We start from the raw sequence: 14,261 nt of genomic DNA on the forward strand, positions 1-14,261 counted from the left end.
ACCTGCCTCCTTCTAGTTGAGCAATTTAAGGTGACAAAGCTCCAAGTTTAAAATTTGCATGGATTTTTTTTCAGGCTTGTTGTCTGGCTACATGTCTTCAGAAGTAATTCTGAATTTTGGGGCTGTTGGCAAATGGTGTGATTGTGTATTTTTGTACTCATTTGGTATTATTCTGGATTGGAGAAATTACTCTAGTTAGGAGGGTAATCTTAATTAAGTCCTCAATTTGTTTTTGCAATTTGCACCCTTGTGATTACCAAATAAAATTACTTGATGGATCTCACTTCAGAAAATATGTATGTTTTACAGTTTTGTAATCAAATGGTATATAGATTAGGATTCAGTGCTTCCTACTTGCTTGAATTTGGAAACAAGTAGCAAGCAAGCAGTGTGATGTTAGGGCAGTGCTGGTGTCTTGTGGGTTGCCGGTGCCCTCTCGAGGTGAAACCGAAAGATGCTGCAGTCTGACAGCAGTAGTGTCACTAGATTGCTGCCTGTTCAGGGCTTGTAAATAACGACCTTGGGCCCACGCTTATAACCTGATTTTTCTGCTTTCTTGGTTTGTAGGTGAAAACGCTAAAGAAGATCTGCAAGGGAAGAAAAGTCTGAGTGAGAAAGTTTCTCTCTATAGAGGCGACATTACACTGCTTGAGGTTGATGCCATCGTTAATGCTGGTAGGTTGTTAAATATTATATTCAGCTATGTCTTGAAAATCCTTTATAGCTCCACAGTACAGGTGTGAACTCTGAAAAGTTGCCTAAAACTGGTGTGTCCTGTGGAAATCTGTTGGAAAATACATCTTTTCCCTGGTTCCTTCATATTGCATCTGGTCATCCTGTGTGCGTTTACTGTGGCAGGGATTATTGTGAAACTTTTATAACATGGTTGCCATGAAAAAATTAATGATCTCGTGTCCGTCTTTTGGCTTAATTTGGTTAGCTGAGACTTCACACTTTGTGCTGTAGAAAGCCCCATTTTGATACTAAGCTAATGCAGTACATTCCAGTCTGCCTTTACAAATCAAGCCACTTGTGGGCTAGTTAATGTGATAACCTTAACAACAAGGTGATAGGAAAACAGAATTTGTTTTATGTGGTTTTCATATTTGCTTTCTTGTTGGGAGATTGTGTTTTTTTAAATATTTGGCCATGATCTACAGAGTTGTGTTTTAGTACCTCTTCTTGTTCAGTGACTGTCTCCATGTGTGCAGCTGAGGTGAAGAACTGTGTGTAGCATCTTGTGACAAAAAGAGGGAAATGCCTGTGAAATCAATTCATTTTTGTATTAGGTTATAGTAAGCTAGTTCAGTTTTTTAGCAAAAAATGATGGGAAGGTTTACCCCTTCACATGTGCCCCCAGCCAAATCTTGCCTGCACTCTCTACTCCAAAAAGAGTGTGTGGTTTGTGTGTCCTGAGGCTGGAAATTTTTTCCCCCTAGTATCTGAGTGGCACTGATTAATTTTCAAGGACTAATTTTGCTGGTATTAATTTCTTGGAAGGAAACATACTGCAGTATCTTCTCTGTGGTGGAATAAAGTTCAGGGGTTCCCAGGGTTGTGATGGCCAAAATGGATGTGTTTGCTTATCAGAGGAAAATGCTGTGTGGAGCTACTGATTCATGTCTGTAAAGAGCACAGGAGTGTTTGCTCACACAGTGTAGAGGGCAGTGAACAGACTCTTGGACTGTTGAATTGTATGGCATTAACTTTAACTGTGGACATCTGCTAATGGGTTTTGTGAAGTACAGGCGGAATCCTTAGCCATTTTGAAATACATTTTTGCATTCCAAGTACCGAGGCTGGTATTCCCATGCAAAAAATTTTAATTAATCTTCTAGTTTACTGATGCACAAAAGCCTTCCTAAATAACGATACAGTGGCATCCATGTAACATGATCCTCTCCTCACTGTGTTGACAAGGCCTCTGAAGCTTTAATATTTTTTTTTCCTCATTCTTTTAAGATGATTTTTCCAGTAGTGCTTTTGCTGACTTCCTTACTTTATTGCTTTCCAGTAAGTCAATATTAGCATACTTCTCTCAATTTATATTTAGCTTCTCCTTGTTCATAGGCCTCCCTTGAATTACAGGCTGGAGCTAGTTAAGGATTAGCTTTAGAACAGGAATACTTAGCGTTTCTTGATTTAAATCCCCTTTTAATTCTCCTGAAAGGTCCAAAAAACCAATATCCCAGACAGCAAATGATATTATCTGCCTATAAACCTATTATATGCCTGCCATCGTGGTGAGAAATGCATCTCTCTGAGGAGAAATAAAAAAATAATCAAATCAATGCATATTAACATGCAATTTTGAGAAAAGGTTTAAAGAGCACTCAAAACAAACTGAGGTTTGAAAGACCTAAAGAGGGACGTAACACTCTGAAAGTATCTAGAAAGCTTTTGGCAAAAAAAGTTGTTTCTACTGTTGTCTTCTGTAAATTGAATTTGGGTTTAATGGGAGATTCAGATTAGATGTTGGCAAAGCTACTTATTGAAAGGAGCAGGTTTATACTGTGATACTTTGGTGTATCAGACTGACACAAAATAGCAGCCTTAGGGCCAGGGCATTGTTACAGGTCGATTTTTAAGATTCTTGTAAATCTTTTGTAACCTTCTATCCTTCCTAAAGGGCATAATCTATTAACTATTATGAGATATTAATAATTCTAGCTTAAAATACTAACCTACAGTTACTTTGGAAAAGCTATATGCTCTCTATGTGTCAGTGTAATAATTAAGTCTAAGCCTTTGATTTGCTCATGGTTTCAGTGTTTCTTTTCTTCTGTTAACCTTTCAAACTGTGGAGGATAGCTAGACAGCTACATGAGGAAGGTGTTTTAGTTCAAGATCCATATTATTTATGCGAAACATCTGCTGTGCTGAGATTCTTTTTAAATCAAACAGTTCCAGTGAAATTGCAGTGTCTCTTAGATGGTATCTAAACCCATGTTGCTGCACCATATGATGCTTTTGCAAAGAACTCCATTGTTTTTCCTTCTGCAACTGAAGTTATCCAAGCCTCAAAGACATAAAGCAGTAAGTAGCCACAGTACCAGTTTCTGTGTGTAAGTTGAATAAAATGCAGCCTGTTGAATATGGAATAGGAGATAGGTTTTTTGGAGGTAAATCTGTGCAAGTTCTTTTTATACTTAATGCCTTTTGACTGCCCCAAATGTTAATGATTGACTCCCTCCTATCTGTTGCAAGCCCTGAGTTAGGAAGGAAGGAAGAGACCCTCCGGAGGCTTTCTCTCTGAATTTAGAAATTCCATTAACTCTCTCCTGTAATAAATAGTTTAAAATACAGCAAGTCATGTCCAAATTAAAGCCACAGGAAGATACAGGTTGAATGTTTACATTGACTTATGCAAAGAACTAAACATTCTTGAAGTAAAGGGAATGGTCTGGCAAATTCTGGGGGTGTGGAAGGTTTCCAGGTGATTCAAATTGTCTCCAGATTTGGATGCAAACATATTGGCCAAAAAAAAAAAGTGTTCTTGAATATATAAGGAGGAAGTGAGACAAAATGATATAAGTGGTGACCTTATGTAGATAAATATCAGGATATCATTGAGGAACACTGCTGGAAAAGGATCCCTTTTTCTGCTAGACTTTTAGCAGACAAACTGAGTGTTGCTTACTTTCCAAAAATATTTTACATATAGTTTGTGTCGTTGCTCATTGTCAAAAGCACCACATCAAAACAGCCTCTTTGAAACCATTCAACACTAGAGTGCGGATCTGAGATGCATTGTGAGAGAGAAAGGAGCTGAAAAACAGAGCTGATGTGCAATTTTGCTAAAATACATGTCAATTATCTCCCCCGTAAATGTCTTTTCCTTCCAGAATGGATTCCTAAAACTTCCTTACTACTGATTGCGTTGCAGACAGGTATTAGTTTAACTTGATGTTTTGCTTAAGGTGTCCTGTTATACCATTTCCTTCACACATTTTTGTTAAGGATTCAGGTAAGACTTGTATGAAAATCTTATTTTTACTCCTATATACTCCTCTGCTCTTTGTTATTACCCTCTAAGAATGTAAACAGGCTCTCCTTGAGGCATGTACTTACTGCATTAATCTGTGCTGACTGGCCTTTTTAGCAGATTAAATGTTCCTGGATGTCACTTCATCCTGATGCCAAAAGTGCTTCAAGCACTTGGAAGCCAGATAACCACAATTAGCCGACATCTGAATAAGTCATCAGAATGGAGCTTGGAGGGGGTGTGGTGTGTCTGTGTCTAGGGGAGGGGAGAGAGGGGTTGTTTAGTTGCTCCGGCAACCCCAAATACAGAAATAAGCAGTAAAAGCCTGAATAAGGTTTGAAAAATAATTTCTTCAATATTTATAGTATCAACTAAGCAGTAAAGAACTACATTTCCTCTGCATTTTTAATAAGGAAAACTGTGTCGCTGTTTATGTCATATGCAGTAACTGTCTGAAGTAGTATTTTGGGAGTGGGTGTGCTGGGGATGTCTGTGTACCTCGTATACCTTATGTAGCAGTTCATCACTACTGACCTCAGGTATTCATTCACTTCCTACCTGTTAATAAATCTTACTGTCCATTTATAAGATAAGGAGGCATGTACTAATATGCTTGTGAGGGAGTTTTTACTAGGAGGAAGATCAAGGGGAAACAATTATGTCGGGAAAAAAGGATTCTCCTTATTTTTATCTGATAGGGAGGAGGAGGATGATGACTTGCAGAACACTAGAAGGGATGATATTTCTTTTTATCTTTGAAAAATATTCTTGGTATCAGTACAAAAGTATGGTACTGAGAACAGAAACCTTTAATCTTCAGGAAAAAGGAAGATGTTCAGTTCTATTGAATTAGATATTTCTGGTAATAGGTCTGTACTATTGTGTCTAAGTTTGCAATTAGAGAGTTGCTACGGTTATAGCAACTAGATGTCTCCCTTTAAACTGTATTAGAGTGCTGGAATCATTTAATCATTTCTAATACTCACAAATTTGGGGAAGAAACTCTCAATTTTTAAAGGGAATATCTTTTCCATATGAGAAAACAAATGTGAATTAAAGTCTTCCTCTGGTAGAGAAAAGAGTTGGTGACTAACACAAGTAAACAACTCTTTATGTCCCTTTTCTACTAACCCCTGATGCTGGAATTTATTTACTGAGCCTCATATTGCTCAAGAAGAGATTTCCTCTACAGGAAACCATCTACCTGTGTGCAGTGAGTTGCCTCAGCTGGGAATGCTGGTTTGGCAGGCACAGGTTCCTCAGCTTGCTTGGCACAGTGTGCAGGGCCAGCTGAGGGAAGGTGCATGGAGGAGGTGACGGTCTCCTGGTTGCTTTAAGAGGCAGAGGTGTTTTCAGGGAGTAACTTACAGCTGAGTTTTTCAACAGATTTGTAAGAGTTTGGAATCCTTGTCCTGCTCTACCTCCCTATCCCAGTACCGATTGTGCATGGAACTGAAAAATATTGAGTTTTAAATACTCTGTGTTTGCTTTGCTTGTTGCAGGACTGGTTTTCACTGGAGCCTCTGCATGACTCGATTTATAGAATGAAATAGACATTTTCATATTGAATCTCACCTTTCCTAGTGAAATAAGCCTTTCTTCCCTCAGGCTTCTGACTTCACAACCATGTTTCAGTATTTTTGTGTCACAGCAATCTCTTTATCCAGCTTTTTTATCTGGTGATAGCAACATATTTTCTTCCAGATTCATAACTTCCTGGCCTTGACCTTGAATATGATTGTTTAACTTAATGAGGTTCCTTTTTTTCTTAAGTTCAGAATTACACATCAAGGTAGAAGAGCTCTGTATTGATACTGGGAACTGAATATATTATCAGTGAATTATGCTTATACAAGTGTGTAAGTATAGATAGGGGCTGAGCTCTGCCTTCCCACACAAACAGCTCCTTAATGCGCAATCAGTCACTGCAGTTGCCTTGAACTTGGTGCTTAATGAACAGGTGGGGAAAAAGGATGGATTCTAATCTGGAACAGATCTGACATCAGGCAATTTCACTGATTGCTAATCCATTTCATTTGGCAACTACTTAATTTATGGCACAGAGTTTTCATCTTGTAACTTCTGAAGTAGAAATTACTTCAGAAGTGGCCTGTCTGAATATTATGAAGGTATTTGAGTCAGTCACTGAGCCTGATCTGGTATTGTGCAAATACTTATTCTCCCCTTTTTTATTTTGCAGTGACCAGTAATTCTTACTCTGGAGCTCATTTGAAATTATTCTTCAATAATTTGCTATGAAAATAAGTCCCTTAAGTCAAATGTTCCTGCTATTGAATATGGAAGCAACAAAATGTAAAATCTGTCCTTAATTTGCTTATAGCACTTTGACATGGGATTTTTGCATTTATTAGTATTGATTTTTGTGGGGTTTTTGTTATGTTTTTTGTTTTTCAGTTGAGCTAAACATAAATGATTGATTATACTGGGAGCTTCTTAGTGAGTTTGCTGTCCATTAGAATGTTTTGTAAATATACTTTACATGTTTTATCTCCAGTACAGATAGGGAAATGGAAAACTTGTATTGAAATCTCTTGTATGGAATCATCTGGCATCTGCCTATGTAACTTAGACTGTTGTAATTTCCTCTAGGAATAGAACCAATATTGCTAACAAATTGTTGTTAATTTGGTTTTCATCTTTACTGTGAGCAGACTGTGGTGTTAATCAAAGGTTTGTCAAGTTAATTTACAGTTGGTACAATTACACTTGTGTGTAAAACCCCAGACTAATTTATGTATGCTCCTCACTTATTCACCAGGAAAGTCAATGTTAATAGTTGGGGGAATTGGTCATTCTCAGTTGTGACATCTGTGAGTGAGTTTATTACTGCTTTCTGTGGAAAATGCTTGAAGCCTGGCTGGTGAGCAGTAGATGTGGTTAAACCTGCCCTCTGCTTTTGGTCTAATTTCATTTCAATGCTGTTCTTCCCTGTAGTGTAATACTCATTTGGATGAAAAGTCTGTGTATAGTGACAGTGATCAAGAGAATGAAATGGAAGGTGAGTACTGCTGGAGGTGTGGTTTAATTTAGGTGGAGAACTGTAGCTGCTGCCTCAGTCAAACACAATTTGCTGTAATTGTGTGGCCAAGACTTATGACTGAGGAGGCTCACTCAGAATTGCACTGCAGAAAGGGTGGCTGCAATGCACTTTGAAAATATCTCAGGTGTAACTAGTGTAACTCAAAACTTCAGCATTAAAAAAAGAAAGGTTTGGCAGTGCTGCAGATGCATGTCAGGGTTAACTTTGTTTCTTGTTCTGGGGTGCTTTGGGAAGGGGAAATGAATTGTGGTGAAATGTCCAGTATTCCACCAGTGTGCTCACAGCCATCTTGTGTAGCTAATGGAGATGGCTTCTGGGGGGAGATGTGCCTCAGACACCTGGACGTTATCCTGCCACCCTGTGTGTGGTGCCAGCGAGCTGAGAGTCCTGGGTGGTGAAACGGAGGCCTAAACCTTGCATGCGTCAAGGAGAGCTTTGCCACTCAACTTGCCATATGGCCAGGCACTGCAAACAGATAGGCACTTCATGTTAATGATAATCAAGTGATGATTTCAAACAGTGGGATGTGAGTGTTCAGTGACTTACTGAGAAGACATAAAAAAAAACAGCAGAGAAGAAAATGTACTTTCCACTGGAACAGTACACTCAAAAGTCTCCTTAAACTAACAGATTGTGGGCTGAAGCACCAGACACAGATGTCGAGGTTCAGAGCTATGCTTTTGGACTTTCCATGTTCTTCTGTGCTCCCATAGAAGTCTGAGAGGAATGAGATGAGCGTGCCTGATCCTTAAGTATCTGATACTTAAGTATCTAAAACGGTTTGTCCAGACAAGTTGTGGATGCCCCATCCCTGGAAATGTTCAAGGTCAGGTTGGAGGGAAGTTGAGCAACCTGGATTAGTGAAAGATGTCCCTGCCCATGGTGAGGAGGGGTTGAACTAGATGATCTTTAATGGTTCCTTCCAAAACAGGAAATTCTGTGATTCTAAGGAAATACCCTGACACAAAGGTAATGGCCAACTCTCTCTGACAGGATGCAGCATACTTTGTTTGTCTTCTGAAAATCTAATATAAAATGGGCAAGGTAGATGTTTTAGTAGCCTAATCTAACCTGATGGTCTATGATAGCTGTATTTATTTGCAACTCTGTTTTCAGTGTTGATGCTTTCAGGACAGTATCTGTTTTACCTAGACCAGTATTCTCCTTATTTCTTTGTGCATCAGTTTTTGAACCCATTTATTATCTCTGAGCCCAATGTGATTATTGATCCTTCATGCCATGGTTACCCTGGACCTTTTTTGTGTGTGCCCTCTCTAGAGAAAACTAGCAGTATACAAGCAAAACACCTGCAAAGTTGGATTTCTTCAAAAGTCTTTGATTTCCCTCAGTTGGGAAGCGTGAGATGGTGTGGGATGCCGTGAATCCTTTCTGACAGCAGGTGGCAATAGTACCGCTGTTATCGTGAAACCGCTTTTTGGCTTGCGTACCTTAATTTTCCTGGACGTAAAATCGGTAATGGCTTAAGCAGAGGAAACAAAATGAATGCATTCGAGGCATGTTTGTTGGATAGGCCATCGATACAGCTCGTGCTTATTAAATGCCGACTCCATTTCATTACGTGTGTTCAGTGTGTGTTTGAAATAGAACAGGAGACAGGCGTGGTTTGGAAGAACTGTAAGCATCTGTTTTACTTCATAGAGGAAAATATTTTGGAGGGACCTTGCTATCAGCCTGTCTTATCATACATTTGACAGTGCAGCTGTCATCTTGAGTGCGCTGATGGAGCAGAGTGGTGTAAGAAACTACTCAAGGTCGTCTTGAACAATTATGCTTCGTTTCATAATATTAAATCCACTTTTAATCAGGACTTGTGGGGGATTATCTAAAGGATTGTGGGTTTTTTAAGCTGATAGTTGCAACAGTGTGTTCTCAGTCAAGATAGCCATGCAGTGTTGTTTTTTTTTTCAAGCTTTTGCATTTTAGAAAACCCAAACTAGTCAAGTAATTTCCAAATGTTGGGACACAAAAGAGATGACTTCTTTGAGGCCTCCTCTCTCTACTTACAAAATATTAGCAGCAAGAGGTCAGGCTGGGATTATCCCTGTGGTGTTAATATTGCCCCCCACACTCCTCTGTCCAGATGTATGTTTGCTCTTTCCTCACTTTCTGTTTCTAACCATGAGCACATTGGGTTGTTCTGGGTTTGCACAGATATTGTCTCGACATTATCTCAGTCACTGTAAGTAGTACAGTGAGGTCAGCATGGAAATTAGCATTTCTATATGTAACGTAATCTCGTTAAATATATGCAGTTAAATATTGAATAGGGGAAGGTCTACTTTGATTGGAACAAGTAAGCTTTAGGTTTATCTTATCTACTTTCCTAGATGCAGAAAATGGGGTAAAAAAGCAGTAGTCAGAGTTGATGTCCAGACCTGCTGTTGTGCAGCTGGCTGACCCTGTCTGTCTTCCCTGCCTTCTCCTCAGGCAGGGGGAATTGCTTTTGCTTAATTCTGTTGGCTGCTGAGTAAAAGACCAATGCAGAGCGTTCCAGCCCTTGCTAGGATTTTGGGTTTGTCTAGTGGTTTGCCATTTGCTGCAGGTCTTGGAAATTTTAGTCCCTTGAAATACAGTTTCCATTACTTGTTAAATAAATAATTATGGACTGTGAAATGCAGTTTAGGTTTTGTTTTGACCTATGGATGTTAGCAACTGACTTTTCTGAGAAAAGAAAAATATTTCTGTTTGCAAAACCACAAGTTGCTTTCTTTAGGAATTCAGAATGCCTCTCACTTAGAAATTAGTATTAAGGGTACAGCTTGGCTTTCAAAATCTGGGCTCCAAACTCCTTCGTGTGACCTGCTGTCACAAGCATAAAAATGGCAGCTAAATATACATCAAAGGTCAGTGGAAGCTTGTGAAAGCTGTATTTGCTTGTTAATCCAAGCACGAGGGCAAGTGTGTTTGTATCGTGTGCAAGGAGTAGTCACTTGCATGTTAATATGCCGTTGTTCAGAGTTGTTTGGATGTGTTTGGGAATTGTTTTAATTACAGTATTGAAGGTGCTGCAAGGCCCTGTGCTTTCCTCACAGCAGTGGGGTGATGAGCTACTGCTGCTCCCAGGCTTCTTCCCTTTACTCTGAGGTGACAGGAACATTCAAGGTTCGTTTTAGTATCTCCTGCCTGGATTGTCACTTGCACAATGTGTTTGAATGGCCAAGAGGGGACGTGGGTGGTCCTGTGTCTTCTGCTCTTGGGGTACCCTGTCCCTAACACATTCCTCCTGGCTGCAGAGGAGCTCTTTGGAGCTCTGCAGCTTCTTGCCTGAGCTGCGCCCGAGGGCTGGCAGTCTCATGAAGAAAGGATGACTTGGCTCTTGTAGGAGCAATGTTGTAATGGTCCTTGTTCTCAGAGGGTTTCACTCGTGAGGCCTTGAAGCCTGGGGCTTTCATTGTGTATTGTGTCTGAGTAGTTCAGACTTGTGGGAAAAACACTGATTCGGAGAACTTTTTAGGATTATTGCTCCTTCTCTCTTTGGTCACTTGCATGTCTGTGCCACTGTAACTTTAATCTGGTGTGCAACATGAATCACTTTAAATATGTCTCTGTAGCACCTTCATTTTATGCTTGAAAGCTGGTTTATGTCGAGTAATAAATAGAAATAGTTAATATCTGGCATGCCTAGTTGTGGGCTGCCTCAAAAAGATAGTTCTGTCAGCTATATTTGATTTGTATTTAGAATGTTTTGCATTGCAAATCCATGTTAGAAATGCTTTTTAAATTTAAAGTGTGAACCATATTGCTTTTTCAAGGAAACTGTACTCTTGTGTCATGTGAAATAACTTTTTATGTAAGAAAGAGGTGGTATGGCTTTCAACTCTATCATCCCAGGTTATAGAGGAATGTCGGTCTTCCCTGTGACTTGATATGCCAGATAATAGTAACTGGCAACCCATCCCCATTACATTTCTAAGAATTTGTGGTGTACAGGCTTTCAGAGGAACTTTCTTTTCTCATTCTGCCAGTTTCAGTCCACTTTGAAGGGATTATGTAGAGCAGTGTGGTCCAGGTCACTTGACTAGTTCTGAATTTCTGCAAATCTGAGTCATTATATTACTCTTTCTGAAATTAATACCAAATTTTAGAATGATTTCCAGAATAGTCAGTCAGTGAAGAATGGTGCATTTACCTGCAGAGTTCACCGAACTGGGGAAGCTGAGAGAAAGAAAAAGCTGAGAGAATTTATTAATGACAACTTATTCCTAAGGTTTAGAAACAATTTTCATTTTAGGTTGTCCATTACCTTAAAAAATAAAACAACTAAATCAACTTTGGGGGAAGGGTAGACCAGGGCAAGTACTTACTTCTTGGTTTTCTTTGTTTCCTTGGATGAAGGCATCTCTGAGTGCAGGAGGCCAGACGATTTTTGCGATGTCCCAGCGGAGTTTTGCCAACCAGCAGTTCTAGCCTTGGCCATGGCTCAACTAATTATAGCTCCCCCTCCCCCCACTAGATAACAAACACAGCATTTCAGGGAGCTGAGTGATCAGTATTAGGGCTGTTTCACCGCAAGAGTGATTTCTCTATCTTCCCCCTCCCTTCTGATATAAAAGAACCTGCTTAGGAGGCCCAGACATGGAGATTTGGCAGGGCTTACAGCCCAAAGGCTCTTTAGGTCAGGAGTTTACAGCTTCAGAGGCTGCAACTCTAGTTCAGACTAGTCCCCACCACCAGTGATAGATGAGATTAAAACAGAAGCTGTTTCTTAAATTTGAAGTGAATCCTGTGACAGACAGGCCAAAAGGGTGTTTTCAGGTGAGAGTACTTATCTCTATAGCTCTTATCAAAGACCCAGCAAAAGGTCTTGGGCTCCCTACTTCTTTCTTAGTGCCCATGTCCCAGGGGCTGAGTTACATGTGGCTTCTCCTCTTCTGTCATGCTGGCACTGTCACACTGAAACCAGGATTTGAGTCAGAAAGTACAGCCTAGCAGTATCTCTGCTTCCTTCCTCTCCTGTCCCGTCCTCTAGTGCTAGCACCCAGCAGAGCAGCTTGTGTTGACTGCAGCCTCCCTTTCTGCCCTTTCTACCCTTATCCTTGGGGAGAAGGATGTGAGGGGAGGCATGCATGGTGTTGCCTCTCTCCTTAGAAAGGCCCCTGTGAGCTGTAACTGGATGTAGCCTTGTTAATACAAATCAGTGACTCAAATCATGACCTCCTGCCTGTGCTTTCAGCAGCCAGAGAAGCTGTGCTCATGTATTTAAAATTTCTTATTTGGGCCACTGCTAATCATTCAGGAAAGCCAGGTTTTGTTCTTCTTGGCGGCCTCTTTTAGAGAGCCAAGGCTGTTCTGCTTTGCCTGAGGGTGAGAGTGAGATGGATGGCACTTTGGTGTCTTTGCTATAGACACCGTGCCTCAGGAGTCTCCCTGGAGCGCTGCTGGAGTCACTTCATATTTCATAATTCCTTGCTGACAATTAAGTCAATTTGCTGGTGCAGGCATGATGGAGCTAAGCTAGGACACGTTTCTTTTTTAGCCAAGATACTGAGTGAAAAGCTCACTCTTTTGCTTTGATTAAATTGAAAACTGAAGTATATCGTTACCTCTCCCTGGCTTGGAACATGAATCTGATTTATCAGTGGCATTGTCATCCCCTCTGAACTTCTTGCTCATGAATTTATTTTCTTTTTTTTTGTTTGTTTTGTTTAATGAGAGGAAGACTCAAGGCAGGCATGCCTTGATATTTGGTGCTGAAGGTGGTAAAGCATCACTCCTCAGTAAGAAAAGATGCAGCTGTGAGCTGGGGTCCCTGGAACTCAAGTGGGCTTGGGCTTGTTTGTGGCAGTGAGGGAAGAGCATAGTTTCATGGTCCAGGGCTTTAGGAAAAGGGCATAGGCACTTTGGATCTGTGCAAACTGAGTAGTCTCTCTCTTCCCCAGTGTGGTCTCCTGAATCAAGGGATTTTTCTTTAAATTCCTTGGCCAAATGCAACATTCCTCCTGCTAGAAATAATGCTTTGATTTTTAAATTTTTTTTTTCTTTAACCTCTGTTAAACAACATTATCTTACATAGTCTTGCTAAATATATAATTTAGCAATTATAGTTGTTCTACCTTGGGTCTAATTTTTCTCCAGTCCTGGCATGAACACAGTGCTGCAAATGTGGACTTAGTCTGGTGAGACAGAGAATGATTTAATGTCAGAAGTGGAATTTTGGGTGCTTTCTGGTTGTGGTGAAATCAGTTAATGGATTGGCTTAACTTTTTTCTTGGAGTTGTTATGCTGTTTAGACACGGGCTCTGTCTAGATGATGTGTATACACTTCAAGCATAGTATTTAATTTTCATTATCTGTACTGCAGCATATAATATGTGTGTGTATTTACACAATGCCATGCAGACTGCTGATGGTTCAGCCTATTTCCTTAGCTGATCTGGAAGAAACACTTAAAACTGCAGCTAATTTTTTTTAAGCAAAATACAAAGAGTGCAGATACACACACATATTATATGCTGCAGAAGATAAATCCTATATAATTAGTGAGACTGAAGAGTTTTAAATTACGACCCTGAATTTTGATCCCTTGTCAGTGCATATAATGAATCTATGAATTAGGTGAGAAAGAAAATGGGCATATGAACTGGAAATAAAATCAGTTGCTGAACAGCCCTAGGCTTTTAATTCAACTTTGGTACAAACTGGTCCAGGTAACCCAGAGGGCTGGTTCTTAGCAATACTGAGGTAAATGTATTAATACAACTTCAGTGGTGCATAGGTGAAAGGACTGTTTTATATTCCAGAAGGTTCTTTCAATTATGTCTTCTTTTAAATGCTTTTTTCTTTTTCTGTAGAGTGTCATAATTGAATTGCCTGCCATGCAATGTGCATGCTTGTGTGAAGACAGTTGATGGGAGAAGGGAATGGCAAGAAAGCTGTTTGAAGAGATTGTTTATGGATTGTTATTACTGTTCTTTTACACCAGTGCAACTGGTGGCTCACTTTTTTCTTTTTAACACCTTGCTGAGAGAAGGTGTTAAGAGCTATTTGTTAATGGATGTAGGATTTCTATTCTCAACTTATATCAGCTATTTCATCTTAAGGATGGGAAAGCCACATCTGGTACTTCCAAAGCATCTTTCTTTCTCCTTTGTCCAAAATATTTCCTTTTCAGAGTGCACAGATGACTCTTTTTGGTAGCAACACATTATGCTTCTGAAGCTTAATACCTACATCACATATAATAGCTTGCAAGTT

The 14,261-nt window shown here is 39.8% G+C and overlaps 1 protein-coding gene across 5 annotated transcripts in view; it reads left to right on the forward strand.

The window, feature by feature from the left end:
* MACROD2 (mono-ADP ribosylhydrolase 2) overlaps window positions 1–14,261 on the forward strand; it is an 893,560-nt gene that overhangs the window by 22,666 nt on the left and 856,633 nt on the right. For all 5 annotated transcript variants that reach the window (XM_069009015.1, XM_069009018.1, XM_069009017.1 and 2 more), the window contains exon 3: window positions 568–675. In XM_069009015.1, coding sequence (XP_068865116.1) covers window positions 568–675 — 108 coding nt within the window. The remainder of the gene's footprint in view (window positions 1–567; window positions 676–14,261) is intronic.

This window comes from Aphelocoma coerulescens, chromosome 3, assembly GCF_041296385.1.
Source record: "Aphelocoma coerulescens isolate FSJ_1873_10779 chromosome 3, UR_Acoe_1.0, whole genome shotgun sequence".
Taxonomy (NCBI): Eukaryota; Metazoa; Chordata; class Aves; order Passeriformes; family Corvidae; genus Aphelocoma; species Aphelocoma coerulescens.